The 20,605-nt window shown below is 40.6% G+C and overlaps 1 protein-coding gene across 1 annotated transcript in view; it reads left to right on the plus strand.

Moving 5' to 3' along the window:
* The window catches only part of PCOLCE2 (procollagen C-endopeptidase enhancer 2), an 83,977-nt gene that overhangs the window by 45,385 nt on the left and 17,987 nt on the right, over positions 1 to 20,605 (plus strand). Inside the window, exons 3-5 of the mRNA XM_068981340.1 lie at positions 8,179 to 8,434; positions 14,426 to 14,550; positions 17,858 to 17,994. Coding sequence (XP_068837441.1) covers positions 8,179 to 8,434; positions 14,426 to 14,550; positions 17,858 to 17,994 — 518 coding nt within the window. The remainder of the gene's footprint in view (positions 1 to 8,178; positions 8,435 to 14,425; positions 14,551 to 17,857; positions 17,995 to 20,605) is intronic.

The raw sequence follows: 20,605 nt of genomic DNA on the forward strand, positions 1-20,605 counted from the left end.
CAGTTCAATCTTTCAAAAGAGTATTTACATAGACACAGAATATACATGAATAAGATCTTGAAGCTTTGGATTTATCCCCTTCTTGAGGCATCGCCAAATATTTGTACATAATTTGTATGTACATCACCCTGGATTACATTTGGGGATATAAATGAGTTGACAACAGAGCTGCTATGCCTCTTGAACTTTCCATAAATAAAATGTGGTCAGTGTTTTAGAACACGCTTTCCCCAAGGTCTGTTTGTGGAACAGGAGAATCTTAGATTAAAACAAGGGCTTTTCTTTTTTTTTTAATTAGAGTATGATTGCTTTACAATGTTTCGTTAGTTTCTGCTGTACAACGAAGTGAATCAGCTATATGTATACATATATCCCCTCCCACTTCAGCCTGCCTCCCACCCCACCATCCCACCCTTCTAGGTCATCACAGAGCACCGAGCTTAGCAACCTATGCAAACCTTAATTCAAAAAGACACGTGTACCCCAGTGTTCTCACAGTGCATTTGGTTCATTCAGTTACTAAGTTGTATCTGACTCTGTAACCCCATGGAGTATAGCCTGCCAGCACATGGAGCCAGGACGTGTGCGTGTGCTAGTCACTCAGTGACTAGAGTCCACCCGGTGGAGTGGGTTGCCAGTTCCTGCTCCAGGAGCTTGGACAGAGAGGCAACCTAATGTCCATTGAGAGATGAATGGATAAAGATATATAGTACATATGTGCGTACATGCTCAGTCGTGTCTGACTCTTTGTCACCCTGTGGACTGTAGCCCACCAGGCTCCTCTGTCCTTGGAATTCCCATACTGGAGTGGGTTGCCAGGGGTTCTTCCTGATCCAGGGATCAAACCCATGTCTCCTGCAGCTCCTGCATCAGCAGGCAGATTCTTTACCACTGAGCCACCTGGGAAGCTTGGTATTAGTCATAAAAAGGAATGAAAAACAAGGGCTTTTTAAAATCTCAGGCTTTAGAAACAGATTTTTTTTTTTTTTTTTTTTTGCTTAAATTAGTAAATGGTGTTTTGGGGAAAGAAAAGCTGTAGATACAAAGGAGCGTTCCCATTTCTGCAGAAATCTACTCCTCCACACAAAAGAAGCTGACTTCTATTTGCACTTGCTTATAGTTTCCTGAAAATACAAACAACCAGCCTAGAATGCAATTCCCAGTTAATTTTTTTGGCAGCAGCCCTGGCATTGGCATTGAGCGACTTGGCACTCTTGCCTGTGACCGTGAGGACATCCCAGGCGCTGCGGGGTGAGCTGAGGTCATTATTGCAGCGCCGGGCTTTGGCCGATGAAGGATTCAGCTGCTGATAGGGAAAAACATGAATACAGATTTATTTTTCTACAGGCAGATAATTTATCCCCTGGTCAATCTGATCTCACAAATCAGTGGCCTTGTCTAATGTGTTACCCCAAGAAAGTGTCTTAATTGAGTTTCTGCACTGTGTTAGCATTTACAGGAGATTTGAAAGATAGTTTCCCCAAGGGTATGTCTTCTTCTTTTTTTTTTTTAAGAATGACCTAGAAAAGAGAGAGGCCTTCTAGATTTTTGCTGCTGGATGGGGTATGAGATGTTAAAACTCAAAGAGGCAGAGCCACCCAGGAGGTACCTTGTCCAGGATTTGTGCAAGAACTTAATGTCCATTTAGCTCTTGATGGATTCATTCATTAAGTAAATCTTTATGATACAACTGCTTGGGGCCATGGATTGTCCAGAAGCTGGGAATGCAACAGTGAACAAGGCACGGGGATCCTTACCTTCTAGAACTCCATCCTTCAGGGAAAACAGACAAGGGCCAAGTAAGTGGGTTGAGCCTTCCAGGGCTCGGAGACCTGAGGGCCAGGCTGTTAACTGGGCAGAGCCCATCTTGAGAGGAGGACGTGGGAGGGGTCTGGATGCACCTCCAGGAAGAGGTGACCTTGAAACTGAGACCCTGAGCCTGAGTAAGAGAAGGGCAGAAGTGGAAAAGTGCTCTAGGCAGAAGAAATAGCTTACCAAATCCCTGTTCTTTTAATTTCTCCTGCTTCTCTTCTTCCTCACCCTTGAGAAAATTCAAGGACTCCCAGGTTGGAAAGTGATATGTACAGCATTATCCCAGTTTCATTCATTTTTAAAATAGACATAAAAACACAATTATGGATTTTGCATGGACACATAACAGGTATATTAACTTAGCTTTTTGAATAGCATGGAAGGAAACTCACTAAATTTATGAGTGTTTGCTTCTGAGAAAGGCAGAGGAATAAGGCTGTACATGAGGACAAAGAAAGCTATTTCATCTGAAATTATTTATTTACTTTATTGGAAGAGACTTTAAAGAATGTTAACAATAATCAATTCTGGCTTGTTGGTATCCAGGTGTATATTACTTTATGTATCTTTCAATATTTTTTTATACTGCTAACAAAGAAAAACCAAGGGTACAGACTATAGATTCTTGAAGTGGAAGGTCATCTTCAGAGAAGATGCTTTCCAAAATCCTTTCAAATGATAATCCAGGAACTCTTAGCAGAGTTCACATCACAGGGCATCAATCTTGGTTCCTCATATAAAGATGAACAGTGTTGTGCAATAGTGAGGAGTTCACTGCGGCGTGCATCTCACTTGCAACAGAATTTCTCTTGGCCTTCAGTGCAAGATGGCATTTATCTAGTTCCAGGAGACCCACAGTGAATACCAGTCTCCCCTTAAATCTTCCCTCCAAAGAATTTTTGTTAGGGTTGTTGGATTTTGTGTTCAGAGTTACACAATGTAGCCCATTTTCTATTACCAATATATTTGTGTCTCATTCTCAGAGAAGCTTCAACTTTTCATTGCATCCAGACCAAGTAAAGAACGTTGGAGAAGAAATGATTTATCCCATAGGGAATGAATTTCCAAAGCTTGGGTTCCGTTTCAACAGCCTCACTGCAGTCACAGTATTTTCTCAGTGACAGAGAACTGAGAAATCACCAGTGAAACAAGACTGACGTGTCCTGGGTCCCTCCATGTTGCAGTCATTGGAAGACTTCAGGACAGCCTTCCTCATCATTATAAACTTTAGGCCCTGGCTTATGGTCACTGTTTTCAGCACCAGACTTGTCATTATTGACAGTCATTTCAACATCTGTGTGGATGATCCCTTTGGGTCTTTTAGCTTCCCTCCTCCATCGCTTCTTAGTCACCCACATCCATTGTCATTATCCTTGCCTCCACCACAATCTACAGACTTTATTTTCTTGGGCTCCAAAATTACTGCAGATGGTGACTGCAGCTATGATATTAAAAGACGCTTGCTCCTAGGAAGAAAAGGTGTGACGACTTAGACAGCATATTAAAAAGCAGAGACATTACTTTGGCAACAAAGATCTGTCTAGTCAAAGCTATGGTTTTCCCAGTAGTCATGTATGGATGTGAGAGTTGGACCATAAAGAAGGCTGAGCACCAAAGAATTGATGCTTTTGAACTGTGGTGTTGGAGAAGACTCTTGAGAGTCCCTTGAACAAACTAGTCAGTCCTAAAGGAAATCAGTCCTGAATATTCATTGGAAGGACTGATGCTAAAGCTGAAGTTCCAATACTTTGGCCAACTGATACAAAGAGCCAACTCATTAGAAAGACCCTGATACTGGGAAAGATTGAAGGCAGGGGGAGAAGGGGACATCAGAGGATGAGATGGCTGGATGGCATCACTGACTCCATGGACATGAGTCTGAGCAAGCTCTGGGAGATGGTGAAGGACAGGGAAGCCTGGTGTGCTGCAGTCCATGGGGTCGCCAAGAGTTGGACATGACTGAGCCACTGAACAGAGCCACAACAAGAACAACTGTCCTCACCCCACTGAGTCCTGACTTGTGTCCTTATAACCCAGCGTGGATTCCGTAGCCCACCACTGTGATCATTCCCCCGCCTATGTCCTCTCTCCCTTCATCATCCTAACTTGGCAAATATCCCCCCACCTCCCCAACCTCCACCCACAACACTGCTTTACTTCAACTCTGCCTACTCTGGACCTCCACCTAGGGAGCTGAACATGGCTGGGGAGAAAGAGAATACAACCATGCAGAGGACTCACTTGTTTCCTTTTAAACGAGATATAGTTTATGTACAAGATTATGTAAGTTATTGGGATGCAACATAGTGATGCACAACTTTTAAAGGCTACACTCCATTTATAGTTATTAACATTATAAATTATTGACTATATCCCCTGTGTCATACACTATATCCTTGTAGCTTATTTTGTGAAAGTGAAAGTCACTTAGTCGTGTCTAACTCTTTGCGACCCCATGGACTATGATGTTCATGGAATTCCCCAGGACAGAATAGTGGAGTGGGTAGCCTTTCCCTCCTCCAGGGGATCTTCCCAATCCAGGGATCTAACCCAGGTCTTGTTGATTTTGTACATAATAGTTTTTACCTTCCTACTTTGCTCCCTTTCCTCCCTGCCCTCTCCCCACTGATTCGTTCTCTGTATCTGTTAACCTGCTTCCTTTTTATGTTCACTAGTTTGTTGTACTTTACAGATTCCACACTTAAGTGATATCATACAGTATTGGTCTTTCCCTGTCTAAACTATTTCACTTAGCCTAATACTCTCCAACAAAGGTCCGTCTAGTCAAAGCTATGGTTTTTCCAGTGGTCATGTATGGCTGTGAGAGTTGGACTGTGAAGAAAGCTGAGTGCCGAAGAATTGATGCTTTTGAACTGTGGTGTTGGAGAAGACTCTTGAGAGTCCCTTGGACTGCAAGGAGATCCAACCAGTCCATTCTGAAGGAGATCAGCCCTGGGATTTGTTTGGAAGGAATGATGTTAAAGCTGAAATTCCAGTACTTTGGCCACCTCATGCGAAGAGTTGACTTAATGGAAAAGACTTTGATGCTGGGAGGGATTGGGGGCAGGAGAAGGGGACAACAGAGGATGAGATGGCTGGACAGCATCACCGACTTGATGGACATGAGTTTGAGTGAACTCTGGGAGTTGGTGATGGACAGGGAGGCCTGGTGAGCTGAGATTCATGGGGTTGCAAAGAGTCGGACACGACTGAGTGACTGAACTGACCTGAATACTCTCCAAGTCCATCCTGTGCTGTGCTTAGTTGCTCAGTCACGTCTGACTCTTTGTGACCCTACGGACTGTAGCCTGCCAGGCCTCTGTCCATGGGGATTCTCCAGGCAAGAATAGTGGAATGGGTTGCCGTGCCCTCCTCCAGGGGATCTTCCCCACGCAGGGATTGAACCAAGGTCTCCTACATTGCAGGAGGATTCTTTACTGTCTGAGCCACCAGGGAATCCCAGAGTCCAAGTCCATCCGTGTTGTTGCAAATGGCAAAATTGCATTCTTTTATGACTGAGTAATATTTCACTGTATATATGTACCACATCTTTATCCATTCACCTGTTGATGAACACGTAGGCTGCTTCAGTATCTTAACTTTTGTAAATAATGGTGTTATGAACACTGGGGTGCAGGTGTCTTTGAATTACTGTTTTTGTTTTTCTCAAATACGTACCCAGGAGTGGAACTGCTGGATCATACGGTAGAGAGGACTCACTTTTAATTCATTTATTTCCAGTGGACCCTCAGCACTCATGACAGCCCTGTTACACTTCCCTAATCTGTTACACACCTATTCCTCTGTTCTCAAACTCCCAGTATCTCCTCCCATATCCACTCTTTTGCTGCTGATGACCTCATACTCTATTTCACTGATAAAAGCAAAGTGATCAGAAGAAAAGTTTCACATGCCACCACAACCTCGTGTACCAACCTCCCTGCATCTGCCTGTCTTGCTCTCACTGGGCAGACCATCCGTGCTCCATGGTGTCTTAGATCAGCTCTCCCCGGCCTGCTAATGGCATTGCTCAATCAATTCTCCCTCTCTTTTACTTCATCAGTTTTGCCCTCTCTACGGTATTATTCCCACTGGCAAGCAAGCATGCCTTAATTCAGCCCATTTAATATCCTGTCTTGACCGCACATCCCCTTCTAGTTACAGCCTTTTTACTCTGTTCATCTTTCCAGCTAAACTCCTTGAAAGACTTGTCTGTATTCATTTGCACCAATTTCTCTCACTCCATTTTCTCTTGATCCTTCTCTTCTCAGGCTTCATCCCTAATGCTCCAGCAAAACAGCCATGTCAGAGTCTCCAGTGACCTCTGGTTGCTAAACCTAGTGGTCTCATCTCAGTCATTATCTTACTGACTAAACAGCAGCGCCTGATTCAGCCAATCAGCCTTTCCTGCTTGACGCACTCTCTTCGTCTGGCTTCGGGGCACCACATCCTCCTTCTGGTTGCCTCCTCCTTACTGACTCAGTCCTTTTGGTGGTTTGGCTTCATCTTGGAGACACGATGACATTGGAATGCCCCAGGACTCCATCCTTAGACCTCTTTACTTTTTAATCTACACTCTGTGGGTGGATGAGTGTCATAGCTTTGAATTGCCCTCCATAGGGTTTATACATTTACACAAATAGTCATTATTCACTCAAGGACAATCCAAATTAATTTAGTTCCAAATGTTTTTCTTAACTGGGAATTTTTCAGTGATTCATGGAGAGCTTGCCTATAGTCAAGGTAGCAGATGTGGCATCACATGGTGATAATTTTCTGATCATGGGATAAAGAGAGATTGTATGCAACAAAACAAAACAAAACCAAGGACATTCTGCAACAAATATCTCAGTGAGAATGTATAAAAATTAAATTGTGTTTTCTGTTGTCAGGTTCTTAGACTGTGGCTTTAGAGCTTCTGATGTTCATACTTAAGATAAGCCTCCAGCAATTAGAATGCAACAATGGTAAAGCTAAAATATCCCCCTTCTTGTGATTACTGGGTTATAGTTTCTCCATTGGGTGTTATGTGTTTGATTAAAAAAGGCAAGTGGCACTGACACACTTCTTATTACAGGAAAAAAAATTCATGTCACTTACCGGTATGGGGAGCTTAGCAACATGGGGAAGCCACATTTATGTGATGGCGTTCTTTGATCCTTAAGTGTGAGATGGTTAATTAAGATGAAGCAAACAGTGTTGCTTGTGTATCTTTGCTGTTTTTAAATCACTGATCTTTGTCATCTGTAGGTTTTTACAGAATGAAATTCTTATGCTATCGAGTGTGAAACAAATCTTATCAAGACTTTATGACTAAACAGCTTGTATGAAGAAATTAAAAGATAGTGTGAAATAAATGGGGCTTTTGTAAGAATCCTGCCAAATGCTTTTGTAGCCATTTTTCTCTACTTAGTCAGGGAACAAGGAGGGAGGAGGAAATTATGGTGAAAAAGTCTTATGAGAAAGTGGAGAAGGTGAAAACGCATCTTTTTCATCAGTGTATTATGTTTCAAGGCTGCCTAGTATATAGTTTTCACCTGGAAAACAAAAACTTAGTGACTTTGAGAAGAGCTGATTCAACAGTTAATCAATATAATCAGTGTAGATAATTGATCTGGCCTCTTGAGAACCCAAAGTCAATTATCTATAAATTACCTACACAGTTGCCAAATCACCCTTTGAGTTTGAATTTCACAGAAACATTCTATGTCTTGAGATTGTCCTATTGTATTATTTGTAAGAATTGACATTTCAAATGTATCTTTGCTGAGCACTATGTCTGAGTGCCATGGTGCTTTAGAATGTGCAGATGTGAGATGTGTGCTAAGATCCAGTTGGGCCTGGTATTCTTTGTAAGCTATGATTTATTAATTAATAAGTGATCCTGGAACTTCCCTCGTGGTCTAGGGCTAAGACTCTGTGCTACCAGTGCAGGGGGCTCAGGTTTGATCCCTGGGCAGGCAACTAGATCGCACATGCCTCAACTAAGAGTTCGCATGCTGCAACTAAAAAAAAAAAACCCAAAATGCATGCTGCTACTAAGACCTAGTGCAGCCAAACAAATTAATAATTAATTTTCAAAAGTAAGACTGATCCAATAGTTTGCAACTTTGAGACAGACTCTCTAAGAATAAGCTCATGTACCCTAGAGAATTGTGGAATTTGTGAAAAGATAATAAATGCTCGTCTTTTACTGGGAACACATTATGGTAGAATGCCTTTTGTGGCCTCATTCAGAGTTGAAGGGAAAAAGCATGATCTGGGGTATTAAACTTTTCTCTGCTCATTTCAGTAATTGGCTTAGACGTGAAGGCTTCAGACACCACTTCCATGACACAGTTTTCCCCTTGGCCGTTTTCTTGGCAGGTTCCGGAGGGAAAAGTGGTAGTTCTCAATTTCCGATTCATAGACCTGGAGAGTGACAACCTGTGTCGTTATGACTTTGTGGATGTGTACAATGGCCACGCCAACGGCCAGCGCATTGGGCGCTTCTGCGGCACATTCCGGCCTGGAGCCCTTGTGTCCAGCAGCAACAAGATGATGGTGCAGATGATTTCCGACGCCAACACAGCTGGGAATGGCTTCATGGCCATGTTCTCTGCTGCGGAACCAAATGAAAGAGGTATTGTTCCCACATTACAGCAATAATACGGGCCCATAGTTACTGAATGCCTCCTTTATGTCAGGCACTGTTCTAGGCACTTAATCCAAAGTTTAAGTGCAATTCTTCTCAAACAGAGAGCTAATAAATACCATCAGATCATCAAAGTGTTCGTCACTCAGTCATATTCGACTCTTTGCGACCCCATGGACTGTAGCCCACCATGCTCCTCTGTCCATGGAATTCTCCAGGCAAGAATACTGGAGTGGGTTGCCATTCTCTTCTCCAAAGGATCTTCCCTACCCAGGGATTGAACCTGGTCTCTGGCATTGCAGGCAGATTCTTTACTGCTGAGCCCACCAAACCATCAAGAGACCATTTAAAAAAATCAGTCTTGCCAATGGGCAGGGATGGACTGGGAGTTTGGGGTTAGCAGATGCAGACTGTTACATATAGAATGGTTAAACAAGTCCTACTGTATGGCACAGGGAATTATATTCATATATTCTGAGATAAACCATATACAAAAAATCAGTATTTGTTTAAAGCCCATATATACTCTTATAAAATTCAAATGTAGAAATTCATGGAGTACAAAATGTGAAACCTTGCATACATATAGAGACTTTTCGCCCATGGTAGTCCCCTCTTAGAAACAGCCATGCATGGCTGGTGGGTCCCATACATGGTTTGTGCACTTACTTATTAGTTTGTACTTTTGCAATAACTTTTAAAATGTGTAAGTGGGATCATGCTTTCATATTGTTTCACAGCTTTTTCTTTTTGCTTCGCCCTACAAGTTGGAGTAGTTACACATCAGTACATGTGATCTCCCAAGGGTAGAAACCTCCGTCCTTGGAAGACAGCTGTAATGGCCAAGAGCTGCAGCCTTCTGCCTAAAGGCACTGCCTAATCTTTTCTTGCCTTGGACTGTAGCTCAGCCTTGAGATATTAGAGTACAGAATCTGGGGCTGACAGAGCAGCCAGAACACTTGGGAGGAAATCCTGGCTGGGAGCTTCTGAAGAGCTGAGGCACAAAATATACACATAAAATCCACCCAAATCTTTGGCTAACAGCTAAACTCTACATATATGGGGGAGAGCCCAGGTGGCCTGGCACAAAAGCATCATCTGGAATATGAAGAAACCGATCCAAGATACAGCTGCTGCCCATTAGCAGGGTGACAGACTTCGAGCTTGGAGCTAGCCAAGTTGAATGCCTCCCAGAACAAAAATCACTTTTCATTGGAACACAGTAAAATCTAGAGACTTTATAGTGTATCATAATGTATACACATATACATAATATATGCACATATACATATACACATGTATATACTTTATATTGTATTCATAATGTCCAGTATCCAATCATATGATGAAACCAGGAAAGTGTGTCTCTATACGACAAAAAAAGCAGTCAATAAAAATTGACCCCCAGGGCTTCCCTGGTGGCTCAGTGATAAAGAAGCAGCTTGCCAACGCAGGAGATACAGATTTAATCCCTGATCCAGGGAGATCCCACATGCTATAAAGCAACTAAGCCTGTGCACCACAACTGTTGAGCCCATGCTCTAGAGCCCAGGAGTTACAGTTACTGAGCCCACGTGCCGTAACTACTGAAGCCCATGCACCCTACAGCCTGTGCTCAGCAACGAGAGAAGTTACCACAGTGAGAAGCCGGCACACCGCAACTAGAGAGTAGCCCCCGCTCACCACCACCCTGCTCACCACAACAAGAGAAAAGCCAGTGCAGCAACAAAGACCAGCACGGCCAAAGATAAGTAAATAAACTGACCTGCAGCTAGCCCAGGGGTTACCATTAGCAGACAAGCATTTTAAAGCGGCTATTATACATTTGTTTAAAGACTTAAAGGAAAATATATGTGTAAAAAAACAAACTGAGAGTCTCAGAAAAGAATACAATGGTAATGCTAGAGCTGAAAGATAGAGACTATGGAATCTTGAAATTTATCTGAGGGACTTACAAGTAGATTGGAGATGGTAGAAGAAAAATGCAGTGGTTTTGATTAGAACTGATTCAATCTGAAGACCCAGTAGGAAAAAGATGAAAAAATGACAGCCTTGGAGACTAGTGAGACAATCTCAGGTGGTCTAACATATGTGTAATTTGTGTCCCAGAGGAAAAAGAGAGTGACAAAAGTGCAGAAAAAAGGAATCTCAAGAAATAATGGCTTGGAGCCACCCAAATTTAGTGAAGAATATCAATTTACAGCGCTAGGAAGGTCAACAAACCCCAAATGAGATGAGTAGAAAATGAAGCCACACCTGGCCACATCATGATTAAAGAAATCAGAAGATAAAGAGAAAATCTTAAAATCAATCAGATAAAACCCAAATTACATATAGAAAAACAATGGTATGAAGGATGGCTTTCTTTTACTCAGAAACAGTGGAGGCCAGAAGGCAGTGGAACAGCATCAACCCAGAATTCTATAACCAGACTTCAAAAATGAAAGTGAAATAAAGACATTTTCAGATAAACAACCATGTCACAAGAAATATTGAAGGGAGTTTCTTAAATTGAAGGGAAGTGGCCCCACAGGGTAACCGAAAGGTAATAGAAGGATTGAAGGCCACTGGAAATGGTAAACATAGCAGACTATGTGTTATTTTATTTTTTTCTCTTCATTTCTTTACCATCTGTCTGTTCAAAACAAAACAAAAAGCTTAAGTACGTATTGTGGCAAGTATAATATATGATATATATGACAACAATGGAACAAAGGATGGAGAAGCAAGTGGAAATATACAATACATGAAGAAACATTCTGTTAACCCTAAAAGGCTGTGATAAGTTAGAGATGCATATTGAGTCCCTAGAGAATCCTTTAAAAATGCCTTTTTTGTTTTAACTAAAAGCCAAAAGATTAAAATAAATACCAGAATTATTTAACTGCCACAAAGAGGGCAGGAAAGAAAGAAGAGATGGAACAAGAGAAAGGTGTGACAAATAGAACAAAATAGTAATTGGCACACTCAATCCAAGCATATCAATAAATACATTAAATATTGAGGATTAAATACTCCAATTAGAAGACAGTAAGTATTAGAATGGGTTAAAAAGCAAAGCCCAACCATAATTGTCTACAAAAAAGCACTTGAAATATGAAGACAAAACAGGCTAAACATAAAAGGATAGAAAAATATGTACCATGCAAACTTCATTAAAGTGAAAACTAATGCTTATAAAAAGATAATTTTACATAGATAGCCTAAAGAATAGGAAAAACATTTGCAAAAACACCTCATAACAGACTTGTATTCAGAATATATAAAGAACTTATATAACTCAACAGTAAAAAGATAAAGATCCCAATAAATATAAAAATGGGCAAACAGTTGAACTTTTACTTTCCAGAAGAAGATACACAAATGATTCATAAGTGCATGAAAAACTGTTCAGTGTCATTAGTTAACAGGGAAATGCAAATTAAAAACACAATGAGATACCGTTACATACCCACCAGGTTGGGTTAAAAAAAAACAAACTGACAACACTTAATGGTGGCAAAGATGTGATGCAGCCAAAGTTCTCATCCCTTGAGAGGCATAAAATAGTAAAACCACTTGGGGAAATATTTTGGTAGTTTCTTATGAAGTTAAACATCAACATCTACTCTTGGCCCAGCAATTGCATTCCTGGGTATTTATATAAGAGAAATGAAAATACAAGTCCACCAAGAGATTTGTACAAAAATGTTCATAACATCTTCATTCACAGTAGCCCAGACTGGAAGCAACCCAAATGGATATCAGCGGGAGAATGGGTGAACAAATTGTTGTTTCCACACCCCAGAATACTACTCAGCAATGTCAAGGAACAAGCTACCAATACACACAGCAATGCATCTCAGACATTGTGCCAGGCAAGAGAAGTCAAACACAGAAGAGGAACACCATATGATTCCATTTATATGAAGCTCTAGAATAAAACTAATCTACAGTGGAATCTTTCGGAAAAGTGATGTGGAGATCCAGCAAATTGACTGGTGAAGGATACAGAAATTTTGGATACATACATCGTAGGAGTGTGGCTCACACAGGTGTAACCATTTTTCAATTTTTTACAGCTAAGATTTGTGCATTTCAAAGTATCGAATTTACCTCCCTCAAACCTATAGAGTAATAATAATAATCATAGTGCAAGTGGTGGGCATTGGCTAGCTATATTGATAGAATAGTAGAATGATGGGATTTCCCTGGTGGTCCAGTGGTTAAGACTCCACACACTCCCAGTGCAGGGGCCTGGATTCAATCCCTGGTTGGGGAACCAAGGGTCCCCATGCCACACAGCATGGCCAAAAAGGATAAATAAACAAAAATAAAAGGACATTTAAAAAAAGAATAGTAGAATGATGATACTTGTTGAAACTGGACGAATACATAGAGATTCATTATATTGTCTGTTTGCTTTGCATATGCTTGAAGTTTTCCATAAACAAAAAGTTGTAGAAATTATTCCAACCCCAATTTTTATAATACATTGTCTTCAATTTAAAGAATCTTTTTAAGAATGATTAGCTTCTGTGTCAAATATTTTGTTAAAGTATATGAATTAGTTTCAGTTTTTCTTTGTTGGTTAAATCCAAGTAAAATTAAATTAAAACTTGTATTGAAATATCTTTCTAAAATTATTTCAATCAACCCTTTAGTTCATATGCATAGAAATATCTGAAACGCGTTTGTCACATACTTATTGTGGTTAATTTTAAGTGGTGGGATTTGAGGGAATCTTACCCCAAATTCAATCCCTCCCCACCCCCCACAGGGAATAAGCAGTTTTGCTAGGAGTCTAGATGTGTCCAAGAAACCCAGTTCAGTCCCAGGGAAGTGAGGCTAATATTTGCCCAGGCCAGGAAGCTAGCATTGCAGAATATTCTCTTGAAAACCAAGTTTGAAACCAAACCTTCATCCTTAGTATCCTCACTGTCAGAACTACTGCTGAATCTGGCTCTGGTGAAACTTCCGGAACCTCCTAGTGAAATAATGAGATTTGTGCCTAAAGGGAGACCCTTCAGCAACGGCTGAGTCTGGGCTCTATGTTAGGTTAGGGTCTGGGGTGGGAGAGACAGAGGAATGGGTGGGGGATGGTCTCATCCCCCAACACAAGGCCATCTCAGTGTGCAGGCGAGGGAGGAACCGAGGGTTGGGGACAGAGGGCAGCAGAGGGACGCAGGGTGAAGAAGCACAGCCCCTGTCGAACCATGCAGGCCTGTGCTATGTGGTGTGAGGGCGCCGCCAACAGCCCCTTCTGAGGCTCCTGGGGGCTAGCCATCCTGGTTCTGTTCTGACGTCATTCAGAGCAGACGTGCGCATGCCCGGCACCAAGTACAGAGGGATGGTTAGCTGTGAGGCACGGAGCCACCCCAGGCGACACCTGTACCTGTTAATCCGGCAGACTTTTCTGGAGCAGTCACTTTTCTCAGACCAGGAGAGAGCTTGCCCGATATCAGACCAATCTAGAAATCAATCCTACCTTTAATGCTCTTCTGTATCGCTGACAGTGTTATAAACATATTGTTTTGACAAAATTATTCTTGAAAATTGTGAAAGATTTATAAACAGTTTACTCGTAATAAGAGTTGTCTATAATAACTGATTCAGACTTTGTCCATGGACCGAATTTTAGCCTTATTAATAAATACCTCTGCCTTGAGTTCTTAAATGTATAGATTTGGTTGAGCCTTCATGGTGTTTGAATGAGTAAGTAACAGCCCAAATGTTTTGTCTCATCCAAAAAATGGGGAAAAGAAAAGAGTCAATGGCCCTCATTTCACTCCTTCACTCTCTTATGCTGGTGTGATCTGTCGAGATCATTCTGTCTGCGCGTATGTGTGTGTGTTTAAAGGAGATTGTACAACCATTTTTAAGGGAAGAACTAAGAGCATCTGCTACTGCCCTTGTTATACTATCAATATTCCAAGTTCCTATTTCCATATGGTTGCATTGCCATAAACGTGGACTTTTTTTCATTTTTAATAACTTCAGGTGATCAGTATTGTGGAGGCCTCCTTGAAAGACCTTCCGGCTCTTTCAAAACCCCCAACTGGCCAGACCGTGATTACCCTGCAGGAGTCACTTGTGTGTGGCACATCGTAGCCCCAAAGAATCAGGTGAGGTTCCCAGAAAACATGAAGAAAGTATGCATGTGTGAATTGCCCAATGTGAACTGTTAAAGATAACAGGCGAGGAAGGCCCTGCTGGACACAGTATTTCTTCACGCAGAGACCCAGGTTAAAGCTGCCTTTGTGCTCTTTGACTTGCAAAGTCATGGATTTAACTTCCCATTAGAGAATTACAATTTTCAACAGGTTTAAAATACAAACAGCCTGCAAATCCCACATGAGGTTGTTTAAACACTATGGAAGGTGTTATAAGCACGGGTTTATGAGCAGCAGTGACCAACTGCAGAAGGACAACAAAGCCCCAAGTTTACGTGCACCTCAGGTTACCATCTGCTCACAGAGCATCATGTCCTGGTAACAGCCCTCCGAATCGCCAAATCCAGAACAACCAGAATGCTCACTTCAGCCAAGCCAGTGCAAGCACATCACATCCTCTTTTCTAAGAACAAGGTCTCTGACATGAAAACTGCTGTGCTCCATGATGCTTTTTCTTTTTCTTCTTTTGGTTGTTGTTTAAAATTTGTGCAGGTTCCCCACAAATAACTATTCATTGCTCTAAAACAATCAACAGAGATCTAGTTTTCCAGTGTTTACTAGTTTGTGGTTATATAAATTTTTACTCTTTCTGGGGACCACTTTCAGATATTAATTTCAGGACAGAACTTAGCATGAGAATAAACCAACTCTTTGCAATAGAATTTGGAAAATAACTTTTAAAAATTATTATTATGGGAAATATTATAGACTTTAATCCAAACACTGTATGGTGAATATTATGATATTGTTAAAAAAATTTTTTCTAACTTGATCTTTTGTTTACACAAATACTATTTGCCATATATTCATTTCCTTAGTGGAAATTATTCAGGCAAATATACTATGCAAGTCAGTGATTTGAGTGCACACACACACACACACACACATACTTTGATCATAATCCTAAAACTCAGTTTTATGTTTAAATGAAAAATTTACTCATTTATTTGATAATATAGGATTCTGTAAATCTATTGAACATTTTATAGTTTAATAGAACATTTAAAAATTTAATTTATCCAACATTTAAGCTATTATGTAATTCTTGAGATTGTATTGATCATTTTTCTCTTTGTGTCATTTGTAAATATGTTAGATTAAGTGACTTCCATTTAATTATACTTGCAGATTACAATTTAGCATCATTTCCCCAAGTTTTTCTCTTTATTTAAATTACATTTAGATTTTATTTATTTAATTTTTGGCTTTAGCCAATTGAGTCTCTAGTCATAGTTGTAGTGTCTGAAATCAGTGGAAACTGTCCAAATGAGAAAAATAACATGAGAAAATTAAGTCTAGTAATTTCTATGTAAATCTTTGGGCATTTTCTTCTATTAAAAGACATCTTTAAAAAAGATCATAGCTTTCCACTTTATCCTCCTTATTTTTATTTTCTCTCCCAAAATTTGTAACCAATTTCTAAGTAGAAAAAGTTCAGCCAATTTTTAGTAACCTGGAATGCATTTTATTTCTGACCAATGAAAAGTTACAGGGCCCAAAGGGGAAATATTTTAATGTAACTTAAAGCAGTGTTGAGTATGAATAAGCTATTATTCACCCTTTCCCGGCGCTTTTGAAAAGTGGATAAATATGTGGATATGTAGCAATCATGTTCAAAGCCAAACTTTCCCTTTATGTCTCTTTGTGATGTCACTGGTGTTACAACTTCACCCACATTACTGTCCAAGTCTTCGCTAGCTAACGGCTAACAGCATCGTGACTGTCCTAACATGAGTTAACACCTATTATCTTCCGTAAGCATTAGGGAGGGTTGCCTGCCCACCCAGGAAGAATAGGGACCAGTCTCTGGGTGCCATGGGTATTTATGAACCCAGTGAGACTTCCTTTGATTCATACGGTAGAGGTACTCTCGAAAAATCTGCTTTTATAAGGGGAATGATTGCTTTTAAATCAAAACTTCCTATTGACTTGAGTATTTTAGGACACTATTGTTGGTACCAGTGCCAAAAAAAGAAAAAAACTTCAGAAATCTAACACTGACTTTGTGCATTCATGCTTCTATGCAGCCTCTTCAAAAATCAACCAGATCACCAAGCACACTGTGCTTGGCAGACACAGTCTTAAAAACATACTTCCAGAAGACATCAGAGTCAATTCCCACCTCCCTGAACCTCTGGTCCTGAAGAATTTGAGTTCTTTGCATGTGATGGGAATATTAGTCTCCTTCCCTTGAGGTAGAACTGCTGTGTCCACCCATCTCAGACAACCAAACACGTACACAAACACCACATCCCAACATACACTACTTTGGGGGACATTGTAGGTAATACTTTTTATTTCTATTAGTTTTCCTCTAGAGAAGAATGAAGCTGGTATATAGCCCCAATTTCCACTCCAATACAAACCCAATTTAAGTCTTAATATAGATTGCTAGGATTATGTAGTGTTTCTGTACTTTCTTAGCTGTAAGTGAACAGAATTCCCATGTTTAAGATCCTAAATCGGTAACCTTAAAAATGCATTCTAATATACAGTTGTTGTTTAATCACTGAGTCGTGTCTGGCTCTTTGCGACCCTGTGGTCTATAGCCCGCCAGGCTCTTCTGTCCATGGGATTCTGTAAGTGCAGACAAATACTGTTTGACTCCACTTATACGAGGTACCTAGAATAATCAAATTATAGAGTCAGAAAGTATATTGGTAGATGCTAGGGGCTAGCGGTGGGGGAGAAAGAATGGGGACTTGGAGTTTAATGGGGACAGAGTTTCAATTTAGGAAGGTGAAATATTCAGGAGATGGATGACGGTGAGCGTTGAACAACAACGTGAATGTAAGTGCCACTATACCGTCCATGGAATTCTCCAGGCCAGAATACTGGAGTGGGTAGCCTTTCCCTTCTCCAGCAGATCGTCCCAAACCAGGAATCAAACCAGGGTCTCCTGCATTGCAGGTGGGTTCTTTATCAACTGAGCTATCAGGGAAGTGTGATTAAAATTGTACATTTTATATTATGTGACTTTTACCACAATTTAAAAAAACAGTAAAAAAAAGATCCTAACTAGGGTTGATCTGGGCTTAAAGTGATCTTTTGAAATAATTAAAAATGAAAGCAAGAGAATATGTTGTTAACTAAAGAAGAAGTTTGAAAATGATAAGAAAAAATTTAAACAAGGTAAATACATTTTTTTTTAGGAAGGAAAAACACAGTACCCTTACAAACCTGAGGAGAGGAAGAATTCTGTTTGAGGTTATTCTGCACTACCCCCTTTGACCCTTCTAATGTTGTGCTTTCACTAAAGCTTATAGAATTAAAGTTTGAGAAATTTGATGTTGAGCGTGATAACTACTGCCGGTACGATTACGTGGCTGTGTTTAACGGTGGGGAGATCAACGACGCTGAAAGAATTGGAAAGTATTGTGGCGACAGCCCCCCTGCGTAAGTAGCACCTGTTTTATTTTAGGGGCTCTAAACTTGTTTCCTATAAAATTGCCTGTTAATTTTTTAATATATTTTTAAGCATGTCTTTCTTTATTCGGCTACGTCAGGTCTTCGTTGCAGCACGCGGGCTCTTTGTTATGTTGTACACACGGACTCTCTAGTTGTGGCGTGTGTGCTTCAGTAGTTGTGGCACACAGACTCAGTAATTGTGGCGTATAGGGTTACTTGCTCTGCCGCTTGTGGGATCTTAGTTTCCCAACCAGAGATCGAACCCAAGTCCCCTGCATTGCAAGGGAGAGTCTTAACCCTGGGACCACCAGGGACGTCCCCTAAAATTGCCCAATTATATTGTATTTTCTGGAAGATGTTGTGTTGTTTTGTTCACAGATTCTTGGGTTCCTTCCCAGTGGAGTCCCATACAGCAACAACACAAAGAATAGCCAACCCAGAGAGCAAGGCAGCATTAACAAGAGAGAGGCTGCCATCTATGGGGTCGCATAGAGTCAGACACGACTGAAGCGACTTAGCAGCAGCAGCAGCAGCAGCAGAGAGGCCTGGGCAGCTGAATAGATACACAGAAGCAGAGTTGGTGATGCCCCAGGCGCAGATGCTGAGCCAGAGACCTGGAAACCTCACTGCCCTGCGAGGGGAACTCCAGTGTCATAGCAGAATGAGAAAAATTCTAAGGAAAAATTTGAGGGCTGTTTATTGAGAATCCAGATGAGGAAAACTAGAAGCTTAGGCTAGCTGGATGCAGATGATTTTACCTGATCAGAGGCCTGTCCTGGACCTTTGGGGGCTTTATGCTTCCTCACATGGTTGCCCAAATTCTCGTTGAATAAGCCCTAGTAGCTCAGACTGTAAAAAATTCACATGCAATCCGGGAGACCTGGGTTCGATCCCTGGGTTGGGAAGATCCCCTGGAGGAGGGCATGGCAACCAATTTCAGTATTCTTATCTGGAGAATCCCATGGACAGAGGAGCCTGGTGGGCTGTAGTCCATGGGGTCACAAGAGTCGGACACGACTTAGCGACTAAACTACATGTCACACCTTCACATACAATATTGGTAAAGGTGGCAGTTTAAATGACTACTGCTTGCCTGCAAATCACCATTGTGCTAATTTAAATAGTCTTCCTAAAAACAGTCTTTCTTACCCTGTTCTTCAACCTAATGAGAGTATCTGCATCACTTGATCTTAGTGAATTTCTGTGATTTCCCATAGGCACATTAGAATTAAAGCACAGCATTTTCTTTCCTTTTTTTAAATTTATCTTTATTTATTTCTTTGGCTGTGCCGGGTCTCAGTTGTGGCATTCGAACTCCTAGTTGCAGCCTGTGGAATCTAGTTCTCTGGCCATGGATCAAACCCGCCCCCTCTCCCTCGACTCCCCTGGCATTGGGAACATGGTGTCTTAGCCAGTGGACCACTAGGAAAGTCCCAAGTTACTTTCCAGTTTAGATTCATTTATATTTATTAAGTTTCATAATATTAAGAATTTGAATACGTACAAGTTAGTAGTAATTTAAACGTGTATGTAATCAGTCGCTCAGTCATGTCTGACTCTTTGTGACCCCATGGACTGTAGCGCCCGCCAGGCTCCTCTGTCCATGGGATTTTCCAGGGAAGAATGCTGCAGTGGGTTGCCATTACTTTCAAAATTACTATACACAGATTTGGCTTTGGAGATGGCTATGTGACACCAATGTGGTTGAATTAATTTTCTTTACCCCACCCCCCAAGGGAGATAATAAGGAAAATTGGCTGGTTTTGGCCTTGGCTTCTGGTGAAAGGAAGGAAAAATAGTCTCTGATGGGAATTCTTAACCAAAAACCAGTCCACATGTGACTTTGAGGTTATAATTTACACTACCTGACTATTCCCCAAAAAATGCAGTCAGAAACTTAAAGAATTTCCAAGTTGTGAGTGCCCACATGGTATGACAGAGGAAAACACAAACCCTCGCTGAAAGAATGCATCTTAACATAGGCTTTAAGAATTCCTATAAATAAAGTTTCAAGAAATACAAGTACTAATCAAACAATCATGAAACATGAAGAAAAAGCCAACATAAACAATCAGCAGCAGAAACAAGCTATAATCAGACCTACAGAGGCCTGATTATAGTAATCGGTAAAAATATAGTAAAATTAGAACATACATATTTTAATTTTATATTAAATGTAAATTAAATATATTAATTAAATATTAACTACATAATTACTATATATAGTAAAATATAGTAAAAGTATGAGATACAGAATGTAAAATAAGTATATGCAAAGAAATTCATGTAAAATATATTACTTGAGAGCCTTTAAGGTACAGACTGTTGAAAGTGAGTAAGAATCAAGAGATTTTAGAAATGATCAAATAGATTTAACAAAGAGTCTAACAGAATTTCCAGAACTGAGATATAATAATTTAAACAAGAAAGTTAATACATATGTTAAATAGTTGATATGACATAGTTCCAGAAAGGATTTAAGGAACTGAGAAACAGGCATGAAGTGATTACCTGGAACATGGCTCAAAGAGACAGATGGAAAATATGAAAAAGAGGTTAAGAGTTATAGAAGCTAGAGTGAAGGAACCTAATATACATT

This window comes from Capricornis sumatraensis, chromosome 1 (genome assembly GCF_032405125.1).
Source record: "Capricornis sumatraensis isolate serow.1 chromosome 1, serow.2, whole genome shotgun sequence".
In the NCBI taxonomy this organism is placed as follows: domain Eukaryota; kingdom Metazoa; phylum Chordata; class Mammalia; order Artiodactyla; family Bovidae; genus Capricornis; species Capricornis sumatraensis.